The 21,916-nt window shown below is 45.0% G+C and overlaps 1 protein-coding gene and 1 long non-coding RNA gene across 2 annotated transcripts; both read left to right on the top strand.

The window, feature by feature from the left end:
- Positions 1-1,873: 1,873 nt before the first annotated feature.
- LOC116358937 (zinc finger protein 79-like) lies at positions 1,874-8,679 on the top strand. Its single transcript, XM_031811379.1, has 2 exons — positions 1,874-2,841; positions 6,914-8,679. The coding sequence occupies exons 1-2, from the start codon at positions 2,532-2,534 to the stop codon at positions 7,858-7,860; spliced, it is 1,257 nt and encodes a 418-aa protein (XP_031667239.1). The 5' UTR covers positions 1,874-2,531; the 3' UTR covers positions 7,861-8,679.
- Positions 8,680-19,635: 10,956 nt separating this feature from the next.
- LOC116358952 (uncharacterized) lies at positions 19,636-20,551 on the top strand. The gene is made up of 2 exons (XR_004206536.1): positions 19,636-19,745; positions 20,269-20,551. It is a non-coding gene; the product is annotated as an uncharacterized LOC116358952 (long non-coding RNA).
- Positions 20,552-21,916: the final 1,365 nt, after the last annotated feature.

Here is a 21,916-nt window from a genome sequence, read left to right as displayed (position 1 = left end):
TTCGGTCGGTGCTGCTGTGGGACATGCAGTATAAAAACCATTGGACAGTACCAAAGATTGTCTATTACATTGACAAGATATTCGAGTGACCGATCTAACAATGGAAATATATGTCCTCCAAAATGGAGGAGGGAGATTCTTAGATGTGAGAAGTGTGCAGGAGTGTGTTCTGTCCTCAGACCACTGGTATGGAGAAGGATAAGACAGGGTTAAATAGTGGAATGGGGTGGTAGTGTTCTGGTCTGGAGTAGGATTAGACAGGGTTAAATAGTGGAATGGGGTGGTAGTGTTCTGGTCTGGAGCAGGATTAGACAGGGTTAAATAGTGGAATGGGGTGGTAGTGTTCTGGTCTGGAGTAGGATTAGACAGGGTTAAATAGTGGAATGGGGTGGTAGTGTTCTGGTCTGGAGCAGGATTAGACAGGGTTAAATAGTGGAATGGGGTGGTAGTGTTCTGGACTAGGATTAGACAGGGTTAAATAGTGGAATGGGATGGTAGTGGTCTGGACTAGGATTAGACAGGGTTAAATAGTGGAATGGGGTGGTAGTGGTCTGGACTAGGATTAGACAGGGTTAAATAGTGGAATGGGGTGGTAGTGTTCTGGTCTGGAGTAGGATTAGACAGGGTTAAATAGTGGAATGGGGTGGTAGTGTTCTGGAGTAGGATTAGACACTTAAATAGTGGAATGGGGTGGTAGTGTTCTGGACTAGGATTAGACAGGGTTAAATAGTGGAATGGGGTGGTAGTGTTCTGGTCTGGAGTAGGATTAGACAGGGTTAAATAGTGGAATGGGGTGGTAGTGGTCTGGACTAGGATTGGACAGGGTTAAATAGTGGAATGGGTGGTAAATCAAATCAAATCAAATTTATTTATATAGCCCTTCGTACATCAGCTGATATCTCAAAGTGCTGTACAGAAACCCAGCCTAAAACCCCAAACAGCAAGCAATGCAGGTGGAGAAGCACAGTGGCTAGGAAAAACTCCCTAGAAAGGCCAATACCTAGGAAGAAACCTAGAGAGGAACCAGGCTATGTGGGGTGGCCAGTCCTCTTCTGGCTGTGCCGGGTGGAGATTATAACAGAACATGGTCAAGATGTTCAATGTTCATAAATGACCAGCATGGTCGAATAATAATAAGGCAGAACAGTTGAAACTAGAGCAGCAGCACAGTCAGGTGGAAGTTGAAACTGGAGCAGCAGCATGGCCAGGTAGACTGGGGACAGCAAGGAGTCATCATGTCAGGTAGTCCTGGGGCATGGTCCTAGGGCTCAGGTCAGTTGAAACTGGAACAGCAGCATGGCCAGGTGGACTGGGGACAGCAAGGAGTCATCATGTCAGGTAGTCCTGGGGCATGGTCCTAGGGCTCAGGTCCTCCGAGAGAGAGAAAGAAAGAGAGAAGGAGAGAATTAGAGAACGCACACTTAGATTCACACAGGACACCGAATAGGACAGGAGAAGTACTCCAGATATAACAAACTGACCCCAGCCCCCCGACACATAAACTACTGCAGCATAAATACTGGAGGCTGAGACAGGAGGGGTCAGGAGACTGGAGTGTTCTGGACTAGGATTAGACAGGGTTAAATAGTGGAATGGGGTGGTAGTGGTCTGGACTAGGATTAGACAGGGTTAAATAGTGGAATGGGGTGGTAGCGGTCTGGACTAGGATTAGACAGGGTTAAATAGTGGAATGGGGTGGTAGTGTTCTGGAGTAGGATTAGACAGGGTTAAATAGTGGAATGGGGTGGTAGTGTTCTGGACTAGGATTAGACACTGTTAAATAGTGGAATGGGGTGGTAGTGTTCTGGACTAGGATTAGACAGGGTTAAATAGTGGAATGGGGTGGTAGTGGTCTGGACTAGGATTAGACACTTAAATAGTGGAATGGGGTGGTAGTGTTCTGGACTAGGATTAGACAGGGTTAAATAGTGGAATGGGGTGGTGAGTTTTTAAAGAGGGTTAATAGTTGTCATGGTAATTGTCCTTGTTCCCGTCTTACCGGAAGTAAATGCAGGTCGGTTGTGACTGGCCTCCCACTCCAGTACAGTAGGCGGCGGTGTAATGCAGACAAATCCGCCAAAACAAATCATAAAGAAGAAGAAGAAGCGACTCATCAGTAGCAGCTTGCTAAACCAAACAAAGAAAGAGTTAAGTGTCCAGACACGTCCTGTGGATGTTAGGCAATGTGTTTTAAATACACTTATGTTTACACCTTAGTACCGTTAATCGAGTTTTTTAAATTTCACATCCAGTTAGGGACGTCGTTGTTTGTCTGTTGCTAATGTTATAGATAGATGGCTACGGCCGTTTCGACGGCACCAGTAGCTGAAGCTAATTAACTTTTCACCAACACGTTTTCCAGAAATAAACAAACGGCTTGTAACAATTTATATATTAAGTTAAAGGATTCATTTTTTACTTCGGCGAGTAAAGAACCGTCGGTGTCCCCATCTTTCGTCAAACCAGCTGGCTACTATAGGTATCTTCTTGTTGGTATATTGACCTAAGCTAGTTGACTAACATTCCCGACAATGAGCTCACTAAGTTACTCCCCCCTTGTTAAAGAAGAGGCGGTCTGCTGGACGGAGAAAGAGGGTATGTTGGTGAACAGTGTCGAGGAAGAGGACGTTATTACAGTGAAGGAGGAGGATGAAGAAGAGGATGCCGTTTTTGGAGTGGGGAAGGAGGAGGAGGAGGCTGCCACAGTGAAAGAAGAAGAGGAGGATGTTACAGTGAAAGAGAAGGAAGAACCTTTTGGAGAGGAAGAGCAGGATATCTCAAAAGAGGAAGATGAAGTCGTTTTGGGAGTGAAAGAGGTGACTGAAGATTTGATTAACACCAGTGAGTATCTTAAACACAGGCACAAACTCTACTGTCTTAAACACAGGCACAAACTATCTGCAGTTGTTGAACCACAGTGTGGTTTTTAAGGGGGTCATTCTACTGAAGCTCTACACTTGTTCTGTACTGTAGGATTTGGGTCGTTCCATGTGATTTCAATCACTTTCTGACTGCACCCCCTTTTGACTCTAACGAAACCCGACATGTTTACACATGATATCAAACTCAACCTTGTATCTATTTCAATGATGAAGACATGGATGTCTCACAATAAGGTGGGGTTGGGTTTTCAAAATGGGTCAGCTTTGAGAATCTCTATCTCCTGAGGATGTTTTGGCATTCAGCTCCAAAAAGTCACTTTCTGAACACTTCTACCTTGGGAAAACATGTTTGGAAGGTTTTCGTTCAAATCGAAGGGGGTGCAGTCAGGAAGGGATTGAATTAATATGGAATTACCCATTGTTTAGTAGGCTAACAAATATGTTTACTTAAAATGTTGCCCGTACTGACTTGGCTACCCGTAAAACTTCAGTTAAACAGTCTCAAATAACTGTCCCTTTTCATTAACCACAACGGCACACATTTCAGAAAATTAACGCCCGTTTCAAATTAACGCCTGTTTCAAATGAATGCAGAGTCCAAATTATTTGTTTGAGGTTACCATCAATTACCATGACTTGTTTACGAGATTTAATGTTTGATTTGTTACATTGACATAATGAATGAATAACTCTGGCGAAACATGATGGTAGTCAGCCCTAGTTACCACAGTCAGAAAGCCCGCCTCCTCCACCAATCAGATGAGGGAGTGTGATGACTCGTAAATGCCGACCTGTTTGCACGGGCCAGATGAGAAACATGCATTTATTGAGTCTATTGAGTCATTAATGATTTGGTTGTTTATTAAATGTAGTATAACCAGCCGTTTTTAAAATGCTACGTGTTAAACGGATGCCTTATTCAAACTCAGTTTACTTATCATGATGTTTGCCCTTTTACTCATAGTTACCGCGTTGTTTTGAAAATGGCCTGTAGACTAACAAATTGACACACCTTGTTTTTAGATTAAAATCTATTATTATAAAACAGCTAAACAGAAATGTTCACTGAATTTTTGTTATTGAAATTGTCCGATTTTTTTTTTTGTATTTTGTACCAGTTTCTGTCTCTGTACAAAGGCATCGTCTTCAAGCTATGGAAGATGACAAAATATGTAATAATAATTGATTATACTCTCATGGCACTTTTCTAGTCCCCAGTGTATAGGGGGAAACTCCCCTCCCTAATTCCACTTACATACTCTTTATTTACATATATTTACATATATTGAATTGGCTCCACCCCCCTCTTCTGAGGACAGAAGGAAGTTTTGTTTTGTTACAGATTTGGTTACATTATTCATGATACTTAATTAATTATTCATACATGGTACCCAATTAATTATTCATACATGGTACTTAATAAATTATTCATACATGGTGCTTAATTAATTATTCATACATGGTACTTAATAAATTATTCATACATGGTGCTTAATTCATTATTCATACATGGTACTCAATTAATTATTCATACATGGTACTTAATACATTATTCATACATGGTACTTAATTAATTATTCATACATGGCACTTAATTAATTATTCATACATGGTACTTAATTAATTATTCATACATGGTACTTAATACATTATTCATACATGGTACTTAATACATCATTCATACATGGTACTTAATACATCATTCATACATGGTACTTAATACATTATTCATACATGGTACTTAATACATCATTCATACATGGTACTTTCATACACAGGATTACAGCCTTCGGAAAGTATTCACATCCCATGACTGTTTCCACATTTTGATGATGTCACAGACTGAATTTAAAATGGATGAAATGTATAAAATAAATTCCCACTGGCCTGCCAACAATACCCCATAATGTCAAAGTGGTATTATGTTTAATTGGTTGTTCATTGCTAGACAGCCATTTAAGTCTGTTTCAGCAGAACAATAAGCTAAAGCACAAATCCAAATATACGCTGGTGTTGCTTACCAAGGCGACATTGAATTTCCTGAGTGGCCTAGTTACAGTTTGACTTAAATCGTCTCGAAAAATCTATTGTCAGACTTAAATGGCTGTCTAGCAATGAACAACCAACTTGACAGAGCTTGAAGAATAAAAAAAAAAATAATTAGCTAATATTGTAGTCCAGGTGCATAAACTCTTAGACGTAGAAAGGCAGAAAGAAGCTGTAGTCGCTGCCTGGGGATTCTAACATGTATTGATGTGTATATTTATGTCAATGGGATATGAGTGGGTCTGAAAAAAAATCTATCTAAATCTATTTAATCTGTTTTGATTTCAGTCTGTAATGTGGATGAAGTCAAGGGGTATGAATACTTTCTGAAGGCACTGATAGGAATACAGTTTGATATACAGTCAGACCAATCAGATGACCGGCTTCATCAGTGCCATGGGATCTTTAGAGACCACAGAGTCAGAAAGCCCGCCTCCTCGACCAATCAATCAGATGACCGGCTTCATCAGCGCCATGGGATCTTTAGTGACCACAGAGTTGGGACACTCGTTTTAAAAGTCCCCATCTTCTTCCATTTTGTTGAGGAACATTCCATTGTTAGTTAGTAATTCAACATTATTCTAATAAAATGAATTTTGTAAAAGTGTAAGGTGTAAATGCTTGTAGGGAAACTAACAGCGTTTCTCTATCAAACAGATGAACTCCTCTGTTTCACTGATAGGAATACAGTTTGATATACACAAGCAGTGAAAACAGGACAACCCACCCCTGCCTCGACCAATCAGATGACCAGCTTCATCAGTGCCACGGGATCTTTAGAGACCACAGAGTCAGAAGGCCCGCCTCCTCGACCAATCAGATGACCAGCTTCATCAGTGCCACGGGATCTTTAGAGACCACAGAGTCAGAAGGCCCGCCTCCTCGACCAATCAGATGACCGGCTCCTCTGTTCTCGGAACGGAAACACTTATACTAGATGAGAGTAGCAACAGTTAGCTACTTGGCATCTAAAAGAGAGTCCACAACTTTACCCATTTGCGAAAATGTTTGTCCTTTCTCAATGTTGTGAATTTTTTGTGACGTTGCCAACGCTTGTTCCTTAATGTATTTAGTTATTTGGTCCTCAAACTTGAACTCGAGGTATGCAATTTTGGATAATGAGGTGTGTCTCCTACGAACCAGAATACGCGCCATCACATTCCTCATCTGATTGGTTGAGTAGGGCGGCCTTCTGACTTTGTGGCTGTGGTAACTAGTGACCATCATTTTTATAGCCATTGTCTGGTAACAGCTGAGAACTGCTAGCTAACACAAAACCATTAAACTGCGGGAGAAATCGGTTGATCGCCCTCTTGTGGGGAAAGTAAGAACTGCCAAAAATGCACAGTCAGAGTATACTAAGACAAAATAAATAAAATTAAGAAATGCATTAAAATGCTGAAATTAAACAATTAACTATGCAAATTAGCAAAAGTTGTGTGCATTAAGGAAATGGACACCTGTCTCCAATAAGAGCCTGTCTCCAATAAGAGCCTGTCTCCTATAAGAGCCTGTCTCCTATAAGAGCCTGTCTCCTATAAGAGCCTGTCTCCTATAAGAGCCTGTTGTGTTCAGTGATTTAAGCATATAAAAGCCTGGCTGTTTATCTAAGTTTACGGTTTATTCACTATTAGGTTTATTAAATGCAGAACTGACAAGTTCGATAGTGATTTTATTGGTCTACAAAGCACTACAGCCACTTTGATGACACGCTATTTTATTAGGGGAACTAGTCTAGATTAAACCTTGTAGGAATCCAGTCTGGAGTAAACCTCCTAGGAAGACAGTCCCATGGCACTTATCGCAAGAGTTGGGATGTTAATGCTGGTGTCCTGGCAAAATGTCCATTCATCCCCCTTAACTATTCCCCAGGTTGTTTCTGTAAATGAGAATATGTTCTCAGTCAACTTACCTGGTAAAATAAATAGTTTTTTAAATTCAGATTTCTCTGTTTAACCAATACTGTTTTTGTTTATCTTTGACAGGAGAGAGACCAGACTCTCACTCTGACAGCGGGAAGAGTCCTTCAGAGGATCCAGATCCAGAGGCATCCAAACCAGCAAGACAACACCACTACTGCCATTGTGGAAAGAGTTTTTGGTGGTTAGGGCACTTTAGAGACCATAAGAGAATGCACATAGGGGAGAAGCCTTACCAATGCTCCCAGTGTGAAAAAAGTTTTAGCCACTTATGGAGCCTGAAATCACATAATAGAATACACACAGGAGAGAAGCCTTTCCACTGCTCCCTGTGTGGAAACAGTTTTACCCACTTAAGGGCCCTGAAAAGACATGAAAGGACACACACAGAAGATAAGGCTCATCACTGCTCCCAGTGCGGAAAGAGTTTTACCCTGTTAGGGAGCCTGAAAAGACACGAGAGAATACACTCTGGAGAAAAGCCTCACCACTGCTCTCAGTGTGGAAAGAGTTTCAGCTGGTTAACAAGCCTGAAAATACATGAGAGAACACATACAGGGGAGAAGCCTTTCCACTGCTCTCAGTGTGGGAAAAGATTTTCCCAGTTAGGGGATCTAAAAGAACATAAGAGAACGCACACTGGAGAAAAGCCTTACCACTGTTCCCAGTGTGGGAAGAGATTCACCCGGTCAGGAAACCTGAAAAATCATGAGCTAACACACTCTGTATATAAGCCTTATCACTGCTCCCAGTGTGAAAAAACATTTTTTTCATCAAATGCCCTGAAACAACATGAGTTAACACATGCTGAAGAGAAACCTTTCCACTGTTCCCAGTGTGGAAAGAGATTTTTCTTATCAGGGCACCTGAAAAGACATGAGCTAATACACTCTGCGGAGAAGCCTTTCCACTGTTCTTATTGTGAAAAGAGTTTTAAGAGTTTATGGAACATGAAAGTGCATCAGAAAACACACACAAAGGAGAAGCCTTCCACTGCTCCCACTGTGGGATGAAATGTACACGGTTTCAACTATTCAGAGAGCATGAAAGAATCAACAGCGGAGAGAAGTTATTAGTGGTCCCAGTGTGGGAAGGGATATAGAACAACACATGGGATTAGAGCCATTTGTGAAAGAAAATCTATTTAAGATAGTTTGGTTTATTTATTTATTGTGTATAAAAATGTTGTGAAAGGTATTATTCACGTGGAATATCCCTTTACCATGTTCTAGAATCCTAGAATTGTAGTTAAAGGGTTTCATCTAAGATGACTTGAGGGAACATTTATTTCAACAGTTTTTTTGGGGGGGGTATCTGTACTTTACTTTTTTTGGTCCAAAATGGTCCAATTCACACACTTATCAAGAGAACATCCCTACTGCCTCTGATGTGGCGGACTCACTAAACACAAACGCTTCATTGGTAACTGAGTCAGGGGCTCCAACCCTCAGACATATCTGTGAATTAAAATAAATATATAATTGTGCTGTCTGGTTTGCCTAGTATAAGGAATTTGAAATGATTTATACTTTTAACTTTTAAAATCAAATGCTTTTAGACTTTTACTCTAGTATTTTACTGGGTGACTTTCACTTTTAGTTGAGTCATTTTCTGTTGAGGCATCTTTACTTTTACTCAAGTATGATGTATCAAGTATGATTGGGTCCCACCACTGTTCATCAACAAACTGTGTGACAAACCTGAACTTTCTTTTTGTGAGTAGCCTACAAAAAATAAATACAATTTTGAGGACAATGTTGGGCCATTACACATGTCTACTAGGGTACACATGTCCACTAGGGTACGCATGTCCACTAGGATACACATGTCCACTAGGGTACACATGTCCACTAGGGCACACATGTTCACTAGGGTACACATGTCCACTAGGGTACACATGTCCACTAGGGTACACATGTCCACTAGGGTACACATGACCGCTAGGGTACACATGGCCACTAGGGTACACATGACCACTAGGGCACACATGTTCACTAGGGTACACATGTCCACTAGGGTACACATGTCCACTAGGGTACACATGACCACTAGGGTACACATGGCCACTAGGGTACACATGGCCACTAGGGTACACATGGCCACTAGGGAACACATGGCCACAAGGGTACACATGGCCACTAGGGAACACATGGCCACTAGGATACACATGGCCACTAGGGAACACATGGCCACTAGGGTACACATGGCCACTAGGGAACACATGGCCATTAGGGAACACATGGCCACTAGGGTACACATGGCCACTAGGGAACACATGGCCACATGGCCACTAGGGTACACATGGCCACTAGGGAACACATGGCTACTAGGGTACACATGGCCACTAGGGAACACATGGCCACATGGCCACTAGGGTACACATGGCCACTAGGGAACACATGGCTACTAGGGTACACATGGCCACTAGGGAACACATGGCCACTAGGGAACACATGGCCACTAGGGTGCATATGGCCACTAGGGCCATATGGGTGGGGTTATATCCTTCCTGTTTGGCCCTGTCCGGGGGTGTCCTCGGATGGGGCCACAGTGTCTCCTGACCCCTCCTGTCTCAGCCTCCAGTATTTATGCTGCAGTAGTTTATGTGTCGGGGGGCTGGGGTCAGTTTGTTATATCTGGAGTACTTCTCCTGTCCTATTCGGTGTCCTGTGTGAATCTAAGTGTGCGTTCTCTAATTCTCTCCTTCTCTCTTTCTTTCTCTCTCTCGGAGGACCTGAGCCCTAGGACCATGCCCCAGGACTACCTGACATGATGACTCCTTGCTGTCCCCAGTCCACCTGGCCATGCTGCTGTTCCAGTTTCAACTGACCTGAGCCCTAGGACCATGCCCCAGGACTACCTGACATGATGACTCCTTGCTGTCCCCAGTCTACCTGGCCATGCTGCTGCTCCAGTTTCAACTTCCACCTGACTGTGCTGCTGCTCTAGTTTCAACTGTTCTGCCTTATTATTATTCGACCATGCTGGTCATTTATGAACATTGAACATCTTGACCATGTTCTGTTATAATCTCCACCCGGCACAGCCAGAAGAGGACTGGCCACCCCACATAGCCTGGTTCCTCTCTAGGTTTCTTCCTAGGTATTGGCCTTTCTAGGGAGTTTTTCCTAGCCACCGTGCTTCTCCACCTGCATTGCTTGCTGTTTGGGGTTTTAGGCTGGGTTTCTGTACAGCACTTTGAGATATCAGCTGATGTACGAAGGGCTATATAAATAAATTTGATTTGATTTGATTTAGGGGACACATGGCCACTAGGGAACACATGGCCACTAGGGAACACATGGCCACTAGGGAACACATGGCCACATGGCCACTAGGGTGCATATGGCCACTAGGGAACACATGGCCACTAGGGAACACATGGCCACTAGGGTACACATGGCCACTAGGGAACACATGGCCACTAGGGTACACATGGCCACTAGGGTACACATGGCCACTAGGGAACACATGGCCACTAGGGTACACATGGCCACTAGGGGACACATGGCCACTAGGGAACACATGGCCACTAGGGTACACATGGCCACTAGGGAACACATGGCCACTAGGGTACACATGGCCACTAGGGAACACATGGCCACTAGGGAACACATGGCCACTAGGGTACACATGGCCACTAGGGAACACATGGCCACTAGAGTACACATGGCCACTAGGGAACACATGGCCACTAGGGAACACATGGCCACTAGGGTACACATGGCCACTAGGGTACACATGGCCACTAGGGTACACATGGCCACTAGGGTACACATGGCCACTAGGGGACACATGGCCACTAGGGTACACATGGCCACTAGGGAACACATGGCCACTAGGGTACACATGGCCACTAGGGAACACATGGCCACTAGGGAACACATGGCCACTAGGGTACACATGGCCACTAGGGAACACATGGCCACTAGAGTACACATGGCCACTAGGGAACACATGGCCACTAGGGAACACATGGCCACTAGGGAACACATGGCCACTAGGGTACACATGGCCACTAGGGAACACATGGCCACTAGGGAACACATGGCCACAAGGGTACACATGGCCACTAGGGAACACATGGCCACTAGGGTACACATGGCCACTAGGGAACACATGGCCACTAGGGTACACATGGCCACTAGGGAACACATGGCCATTAGGGAACACATGGCCACTAGGGTACACATGGCCACTAGGGAACACATGGCCACATGGCCACTAGGGTACACATGGCCACTAGGGAACACATGGCTACTAGGGTACACATGGCCACTAGGGAACACATGGCCACTAGGGTACACATGGCCACTAGGGTACACATGGCTACTAGGGTACACATGGCCACTAGGGAACACATGGCCACTAGGGTGCATATGGCCACTAGGGGACACATGGCCACTAGGGAACACATGGCCACTAGGGAACACATGGCCACTAGGGAACACATGGCCACATGGCCACTAGGGTGCATATGGCCACTAGGGGACACATGGCCACTAGGGAACACATGGCCACTAGGGAACACATGGCCACTAGGGTACACATGGCCACTAGGGAACACATGGCCACTAGGGTACACATGGCCACTAGGGTACACATGGCCACTAGGGAACACATGGCCACTAGGGAACACATGGCCACTAGGGGACACATGGCCACTAGGGGACACATGGCCACTAGGGAACACATGGCCACTAGGGTACACATGGCCACTAGGGAACACATGGCCACTAGGGTACACATGGCCACTAGGGAACACATGGCCACTAGGGTACACATGGCCACTAGGGAACACATGGCCACTAGAGTACACATGGCCACTAGGGAACACATGGCCACTAGGGAACACATGGCCACTAGGGAACACATGGCCACTAGGGTACACATGGCCACTAGGGTACACATGGCCACTAGGGGACACATGGCCACTAGGGAACACATGGCCACTAGGGAACACATGGCCACTAGGGTACACATGGCCACTAGGGAACACATGGCCACTAGGGAACACATGGCCACTAGGGTACACATGGCCACTAGGGAACACATGGCCACTAGAGTACACATGGCCACTAGGGAACACATGGCCACTAGGGAACACATGGCCACTAGGGAACACATGGCCACTAGGGAACACATGGCCACTAGGGTACACATGGCCACTAGGGAACACATGGCCACTAGGGAACACATGGCCACTAGGGAACACATGGCCACTAGGGAACACATGGCCACTAGGGAACACATGGCCATTAGGGAACACATGGCCACTAGGGAACACATGGCCACTAGGGTACACATGGCCACTAGGGAACACATGGCCACTAGGGAACACATGGCCACTAGGGTACACATGGCCACTAGGGAACACATGGCCACTAGGGAACACATGGCCACTAGGGTACACATGGCCACTAGGGAACACATGGCCACTAGGGAACACATGGCCACTAGGGAACACATGGCCACTAGGGAACACATGGCCACTAGGGAACACATGGCCACTAGGGAACACATGGCCACTAGGGAACACATGGCCACTAGGGAACACATGGCCACATGGCCACTAGGGTACACATGGCCACTAGGGTGCATATGGCCACTAGGGGACACATGGCCACTAGGGAACACATAGCCACTAGGGAACACATGGCCACTAGGGAACACATGGCCACTAGGGAACACATGGCCACTAGGGAACACATGGCCACTAGGGTACATATGGCCACTAGGGAACACATGGCCACTAGGGAACACATGGTCACTAGGGAACACATGGTCACTAGGGAACACATGGCCACTAGGGAACACATGGTCACTAGGGAACACATGGTCACTAGGGAACACATGGTCACTAGGGAACACATGGTCACTAGGGAACACATGGCCACATGGCCACTAGGGAACACATGGCCACTAGGGAACACATGGCCACTAGGGAACACGTGGACTTAAAGTTCATGCAGTTCAAGAACACACACACAGTGTTCCCATTGTCTGATATTTTTGACTGAGAACGTGTTTTTGTTTTTGACTTTCCTGACTAGATAGACTGCATGCACAGAGACTGTCCTGACTCGATAGACTGCATGCATAGAGACTGTCCTGACTAGATAGACTGCATGCACAGAGACTGTCCTGACTCGATAGACTGCATGCACAGAGACTGCCCTGACTCGATAGACTGCATGCACAGAGACTGCCCTGACTCGATAGACTGCATGCACAGAGACTGCCCTGACTCGATAGACTGCATGCACAGAGACTGTCCTGACTCGATAGACTGCATGCACAGAGACTGTCCTGACTCGATAGACTGCATGCACAGAGACTGTCCTGACTCGATAGACTGCATGCATAGAGACTGTCCTGACTCGATAGACTGCATGCACAGAGACTGTCCTGACTCGATAGACTGCATGCATAGAGACTGTCCTGACTCGATAGACTGCATGCACAGAGACTGTCCTGACTCGATAGACTGCATGCACAGAGACTGCCCTGACTCGATAGACTGCATGCAGAGACTGCCCTGACTCGATAGACTGCATGCACAGAGACTGCCCTGACTCGATAGACTGCATGCACAGAGACTGCCCTGACTCGATAGACTGCATGCACAGAGACTGCCCTGACTCGATAGACTGCATGCACAGAGACTGCCCTGACTCGATAGACTGCATGCACAGAGACTGCCCTGACTCGATAGACTCGTTTTTCATGCACCTTGTTGTTGTTGAAATACGGCATTTAAAGACATTAGCGAGATGTAAAATTGCGCAACTAAAATCTTCTCTGCAAAAAACGTCTAAATTATTTACAGATTTCTTGATTGAACTAATTCATTATTTTGGAAGTATGGTTACATATAAGATTGTGAGGGAACTTTGATTTGAACAGGTGTACAGTGCATTTACAGTGCATTTGCTAAAAGACTCTGAGACCATGAGAAACAAGATTCTCTAGTCTGATGAAACCAAGATTGAACTCTTTGGCCTGAATGTCAAGCGTCACGTCTGGAGGAAACCTGGCACCATCCCTTCGGTGAAGCATGGTGGTGGCAGCATCATGCTGTGGGGATGTTTTTCAGCAGCAGGGACTAGGAGACTTGTCAGGATCAAGGGAAGTACAGAAAGAGCATTGATGAAAACCTGCTCCAAAGCGCTCAGGACCTCAGACTGGGGTGAAGATTCACCTTCCAACAGGACCACAAGCCTAAGCACACAGCCAAGAAAACGCAGGAGAGGCTTCGGGACAAGGTCTCTGAATGTCCTTGATTAGCTCAACCAGAGACCGGACTTGAACCCGATCTAACATCTCTGGAGAGACCTGAGAATAGCTGTGCAGCAACGGTACACCTGACAAAGCTTGAGGGGATGTGCCAAGCTCGTAGCGTCATTACCCGAGAAGACTCGAGGCTGTAATCGCTGCCAGAGGTGCTTCAACAAAGTACTGAGTAAAGTGTCTGAATTACTTGTGTAAATGTGGTATTTCCATTTTTAATTTAAATTTGATCAATTTGATAACAAATTCCCCAAAACCTGTTTTTGCTTTGTCATTATGGGGTATTGTGATGTCATAATGGGATATTTGTGTGAGTAGATTGATGACAAAAAAAAACGATGTAATCCATTTTAGAATAAGGCTGTAACGTAAACTTTTCCCGAATGCGCTGTATGTAGCCTGCTAGATAGATGTCGAGTTAATAAATGCTTGTACTTTCTTCTTTTTTTACCCATCCATACCAACTGGAACCTGTCTTTACCATCCATACCAACTGGAACCTGTCTTTACCATCCATACCAACTGGAACCTGTCTTTACCATCCATACCAACTGGAACCTGTCTTTACCATCCATACCAACTGGAACCATCCATACCAACTGGAACCTGTCTTTACCATCCATACCAACTGGAACCTGTCTTTACCATCCATACCAACTGGAACCTGTCTTTACCATCCATACCAACTGGAACCTGTCTTTACCATCCATACCAACTGGAACCTGTCTTTACCATCCATATCAACTGGAACCTGTCTTTACCATCCATATCAACTGGAACCTGTCTTTACCATCCATATCAACTGGAACCTGTCTTTACCATCCATATCAACTGGAACCTGTCTTTACCATCCATACCAACTGGAACCTGTCTATACCATCCATACCAATTAGAACCTGTCTTTACCACCCATACCAACTGGAACCTGTCTTTACCATCCATATCAACTGGAACCTGTCTTTACCATCCATATCAACTGTCTTTACCATCCATACCAACTGTCTTTACCATCCATACCAACTGGAACCTGTCTTTACCATCCATACCAACTGGAACCTGTCTTTACCATCCATACCAACTGGAACCTGTCTTTACCATCCATACCAACTGGAACCTGTCTATACCATCCATACCAACTGGAACCTGTCTTTACCATCCATACCAACTGGAACCTGTCTTTACCATCCATACCAACTAGAACCTGTCTGTACCATCCATACCAACTGGAACCTGTCTTTACCATCCATATCAACTGGAACCTGTCTTTACCATCCATATCAACTGGAACCTGTCTTTACCATCCATATCAACTGGAACCTGTCTTTACCATCCATATCAACTGGAACCATCCATACCAACTGGAACCTGTCTTTACCATCCATATCAACTGGAACCTGTCTTTACCATCCATATCAACTGGAACCATCCATACCAACTGGAACCTGTCTTTACCATCCATATCAACTGGAACCTGTCTTTACCATCCATACCAACTGGAACCTGTCTATACCATCCATACCAATTAGAACCTGTCTTTACCACCCATACCAACTGGAACCTGTCTTTACCATCCATATCAACTGGAACCTGTCTTTACCATCCATATCAACTGTCTTTACCATCCATACCAACTGTCTTTACCATCCATACCAACTGGAACCTGTCTTTACCATCCATACCAACTGGAACCTGTCTTTACCATCCATACCAACTGGAACCTGTCTTTACCATCCATACCAACTGGAACCTGTCTATACCATCCATACCAACTGGAACCTGTCTTTACCATCCATACCAACTGGAACCTGTCTTTACCATCCATACCAACTAGAACCTGTCTGTACCATCCATACCAACTGGAACCTGTCTTTACCATCCATATCAACTGGAACCTGTCTTTACCATCCATATCAACTGGAACCTGTCTTTACCATCCATATCAACTGGAACCTGTCTTTACCATCCATATCAACTGGAACCATCCATACCAACTGGAACCTGTCTTTACCATCCATATCAACTGGAACCTGTCTTTACCATCCATATCAACTGGAACCATCCATACCAACTGGAACCTGTCTGTACCATCCATATCAACTGGAACCTGTCTTTACCATCCATACCAACTGGAACCATCCATACCAGCTGGAACCTGTCTTTACCATCCATATCAACTGGAACCTGTCTTTGCCATCCATATCAACTGGAACCTGTCTTTGCCATCCATTACAACTGGAACCTGTCTTTACCATCCATATCAACTGGAACCTGTCTTTGCCATCCATATCAACTGGAACCTGTCTTTGCCATCCATATCAACTGGAACCTGTCTTTGCCATCCATATCAACTGGAACCTGTCTTTACCATCCATATCAACTGGAACCTGTCTTTGCCATCCATATCAACTGGAACCTGTCTTTGCCATCCATATCAACTGGAACCTGTCTTTGCCATCCATACCAACTGGAACCTGTCTTTGCATACTGGGAACCACTATCTGGACATTCTTTTAAAGAAGTGGTCATTTTTAGAATGTTGGGACGTTGTTTACTTCCTCTTTCTATTCCACATCAAGTAATTCATGATAGCAGTAAGATTTAATACATACACCTTATGGAACAGCGGGGACTGTGAAGCAACACAAACACAGACACATCCATACGAACACACGATAACATACGCACTATACACACACACGTACACATGGATCTTGTGTAATAGATATGTGGTAGCGGAGTAGAGTCCTGAGGGCGCACACTTAATATGTTGTGAAATCTGTTATACATTTTTAAAACATTACAATATATTCATAACTGCCTTAATTTTACTGGACCCCAGGAAGAGTAGCTGCTACCTTGGTAGCAGCTAATGGGGATCAATATTAAATACAAATACAAATGTGGGGTCCCCTGAGAGGATCTTTAATCCTATCAAACACATGAATAACTTGTTTCTCTTCAAATGGGTATAGAATACAACCATTTTACACTGTCAGAATTCACTTTCATGTCATTATGTGTTGGCACAGCCTGTGGGACCTCACATTTAGTGACGTAGAAAGACACGTTTATATTATTATCATAAAACACACCGATCAAAAATATAATAAAAACAACTTTAAACCTTCGACTGAGTTACAGTTGATATGAGGAACTCCGTCAACATCACCAGTCCTGACTCACCACTCTATGTTAGTGAATCAGTAGCACTGAGTAGATCTCAGTCAACATCACCAGTCCTGACTCACCACTCTATGTTAGTGAATCAGTAGCACTGAGTAGATCTCAGTCAACATCACCAGTCCTGACTCACCACTATGTTAGTGAATCAGTAGCACTGAGTAGATCTCAGTCAACATCACCAGTCCTGACTCACCACTCTATGTTAGTGAATCAGTAGCACGGAGTAGATCTCAGTCAACATCACCAGTCCTGACTCACCACTCTATGTTAGTGAATCAGTAGCACTGAGTAGATCTCAGTCAACATCACCAGTCCTGACTCACCACTCTATGTTAGTGAATCAGTAGCACTGAGTAGATCTCAGTCAACATCACCAGTCCTGACTCACCACTCTATGTTAGTGAATCAGTAGCACTGAGTAGATCTCAGTCAACATCACCAGTCCTGACTCACCACTCTATTTTAGTGAATCAGTAGCACTGAGTAGATCTCAGTCAACATCACCAGTCCTGACTCACCACTCTATGTTAGTGAATCAGTAGCACTGAGTAGATCTCAGTCAACATCACCAGTCCTGACTCACCACTATGTTAGTGAATCAGTAGCACTGAGTAGATCTCAGTCAACATCACCAGTCCTGACTCACCAATCTATGTTAGTGAATCAGTAGCACTGAGTAGATCTCAGTCAACATCACCAGTCCTGACTCACCACTATGTTAGTGAATCAGTAGCACTGAGTAGATCTCAGTCAACATCACCAGTCCTGACTCACCACTCTATGTTAGTGAATCAGTAGCACTGAGTAGATCTCAGTCAACATCACCAGTCCTGACTCACCACTCTATGTTAGTGAATCAGTAGCACTGAGTAGATCTCAGTCAACATCACCAGTCCTGACTCACCACTCTATGTTAGTGAATCAGTAGCACTGAGTAGATCTCAGTCAACATCACCAGTCCTGACTCACCAATCTATGTTAGTGAATCAGTAGCACTGAGTAGATCTCAGTCAACATCACCAGTCCTGACTCACCACTATGTTAGTGAATCAGTAGCACTGAGTAGATCTCAGTCAACATCACCAGTCCTGACTCACCACTCTATGTTAGTGAATCAGTAGCACTGAGTAGATCTCAGTCAACATCACCAGTCCTGACTCACCACTCTATGTTAGTGAATCAGTAGCACTGAGTAGATCTCCACAAACCATTTCGGACCTGGCTTTGTGCACAGGGGGCGTTGTCATGATGAAACAGGAAAGAGCTTTTCTCCAAAACTGTTGCCACAAAGTTTGAATCACAGAATCGTCTAGTGTCATTGTACGCGGATGGGGTTAAGATTTCCCTTCAATGGAACTAAGGGACCTAGACTTGACCATGGGAGAAAACAGCCCCAGACCATTATTCCTCCTGCACCACATTGACCATGGGAGAAAACAGCCCCAGACCATTATTCCTCCTGCACCACATTGACCATGGGAGAAAACAGCCCCAGACCAGTATTCCTCCTGCACCACATTGACCATGGGAGAAAACAGCCCCAGACCATTATTCCACCTGCACCACATTGACCATGGGAGAAAACAGCCCCAGACCAGTATTCCTCCTGCACCACATTGTAGCCACTGCAGTCTGGCAGGTAGAATTCTCTTGGCATCCCGCCAAAGCCAGATTCAAGCGTTCCCACTGCTCCAGAGTCCATTGGCGGTGAGCTCTACACCACTCCAGCTGACGCTTGCTATTGCACATGGGGACTTTAGGCCACGGAAACCCATTTCATGAGGTGTACGACAGCGTGTTCCAGTTCCCGCCAATATCCAGCAACTTCGCACAGCCGTTGAAGAGGAGTGGGGCAACATTTTCACAGGCCACAATGAACAGCCTGATCAACTCTATGAGTAGGTGATTCTCTTGGCATCCCGCCAAAGCCAGATTCAAGCGTTCCCACTGCTCCAGAGTCCATTGGCGGTGAGCTCTACACCACTCCAGCTGACGCTTGCTATTGCACATGGGGACTTTAGGCCACGGAAACCCATTTCATGACGTGTACGACAGCGTGTTCCAGTTCCCGCCAATATCCAGCAACTTCGCACAGCCGTTGAAGAGGAGTGGGGCAACATTTTCACAGGCCACAATGAACAGCCTGATCAACTCTATGAGTAGGTGATTCTCTTGGCATCCCGCCAAAGCCAGATTCAAGCGTTCCCACTGCTCCAGAGTCCATTGGCGGTGAGCTTTACACCACTCCAGCTGACGCTTGCTATTGCACATGGGGACTTTAGGCCACGGAAACCCATTTCATGAGGTGTACGACAGCGTGTTCCAGTTCCCGCCAATATCCAGCAACTTCGCATCAGCCGTTGAAGAGGAGTGGGGCAACATTTTCACAGGCCACAATGAACAGCCGGATCAACTCTATGAGTAGGTGATTCTCTTGGCATCCCGCCAAAGCCAGATTCAAGCGTTCCCACTGCTCCAGAGTCCATTGGCGGTGAGCTTTATACCACTCCAGCTGACGCTTGCTATTGCACATGGGGACTTTAGGCCACGGAAACCCATTTCATGAGGTGTACGTCAACGTGTTCCAGTTCCCGCCAATATCCAGCAACTTCGCACAGCCGTTGAAGAGGAGTGGGGCAACATTTTCACAGGCCACAATGAACAGCCTGATCAACTCTATGAGTAGGTGATTCTCTTGGCATCCCGCCAAAGCCAGATTCAAGCGTTCCCACTGCTCCAGAGTCCATTGGCGGTGAGCTTTACACCACTCCAGCTGACGCTTGCTATTGCACATGGGGACTTTAGGCCACGGAAACCCATTTCATGACGTGTACGACAGCGTGTTCCAGTTCCCGCCAATATCCAGCAACTTCGCATCAGCCGTTGAAGAGGAGTGGGGCAACATTTTCACAGGCCACAATGAACAGCCTGATCAACTCTATGAGTAGGTGATGTGTCAATATCCAGCAACTTCGCACAGCCGTTGAAGAGGAGTGGGGCAACATTTTCACAGGCCACAATGAACAGCCGGATCAACTCTATGAGTAGGTGATGTGTCGCGCTGCGCGAGGCAAATGGTCGCACCAGATAAGGACGTTTTCTGATCCACTTTAATCTGTTTATTTTATGTATCTGTATTCCCAGTCATGTGAAATCCACAGATTAGCAATTTATTTCAATTGACTGATGTCCTTTATATGAACTGTACCTCTGTAAAATCCTTGAAATTGTTGTTGCGTTGCGTCTATATTTTTGTTCAGTGTATATAGCATTTGTTAACACTGTTAGTCTACACCTGTTGTTTACAAAGCATGTGACAATTACAATTTGGTTTGATTTCGCCCGACCAAAAAGCATGATTACTTGCCTCTGAAATGAAACCATCAAGTGATGGTTATATTAAACAAATGCAAGTCTGTCATTGAACAACCCCTCGATTAGATAGTAAAAAAACAACCGATTTTTCATACATTTATTTAAACAACAAAAAGAAGTGGTCGCTGATTGGTTGAATTTCTGAAAATTGATATACGGCGTTTTGGAAAGAATCCCTTCACCTGGAGGAGGAAAAGAAGCGGTCGCTGATTGGTTGAATACCAGGGGCGTAAGATGGAGTTGTCAACAAATCACATGACAGAAATATGATGCCAAGTTTTTGAAGCTATATAAAGTGATCTGTGCACTTGAACAACAGCATAAATACACCTATTTCACAATGTCCATGCCAACAACCGAATGACAACTGCTGCACATGTAACAGTATAACTTTAGACCGTACCCTCGCGCGAACCAGGGGCCCTCTGCACACATCAACAACTGACACCCACGAAGCATCGTAACCCATCGCTCCACAAAAGCCGCGGCCCTTGCAGAGCAAAGGGGAACCACTACATCAAGGTGTCAGAGCAAGTGACGTCACCGATTGCACCGCTAACTAAGCTAGCCGTTTCACATCCGTCACACACATGCTGCCACTGTTTTGAACAAAATAGATAATACTATTCAGAACGAACAGCCAGGTCGCGAATGAACGAGTGTCACCAGGCAGAACACAACAAACAATGCACGTGAAAACACATGATCTAACTGGGGCTAGCTAGCTTACATAATGTCACAGGGCATGATGCGCTAACCGGTTATTAATGTTCATTCTGAAATAACGTTATATTTCCCGAGTTAGCTATGAGTTTAGAAAGACATGGTGGATAATTTGATTAAAAAAATAATCGACCAAACTATTTCTCGATGTTTCTCAAAATTACTGTAGCTGGGTAAATCATTTCATTATGCTTTGTCATAGACCCGGTTTTATGCTGTTTTTGTCCACAAAATATGTCGCCCTGTCAACATCTGATCCTGGCCTGTATCACAACCGGCGGTGATCGGGAGTCCCATTGGGCGCGGCACAGCGTCGTCCGGGTTAGGGGAGGGTTTGGCTGGGGTAGGCCGTTATTATAAATAATAATGAGTTCATAACTGACAAAAAAATAAAAACACGTCGCCCTGTCACCTATAGTTGAACCTGACAAACAACGCCAGGGGGTAACAATAAAATTGGCCATGCTTTTTTGTCCTACCAGATCCGTGATGAGATGG

This window comes from Oncorhynchus kisutch, unplaced genomic scaffold, assembly GCF_002021735.2.
Source record: "Oncorhynchus kisutch isolate 150728-3 unplaced genomic scaffold, Okis_V2 Okis01b-Okis20b_hom, whole genome shotgun sequence".
NCBI classification, from domain to species: Eukaryota; Metazoa; Chordata; class Actinopteri; order Salmoniformes; family Salmonidae; genus Oncorhynchus; species Oncorhynchus kisutch.
Note: the sequence above shows the minus strand (reverse complement) of the source record. Positions and strands in the feature narration are given on the sequence as shown.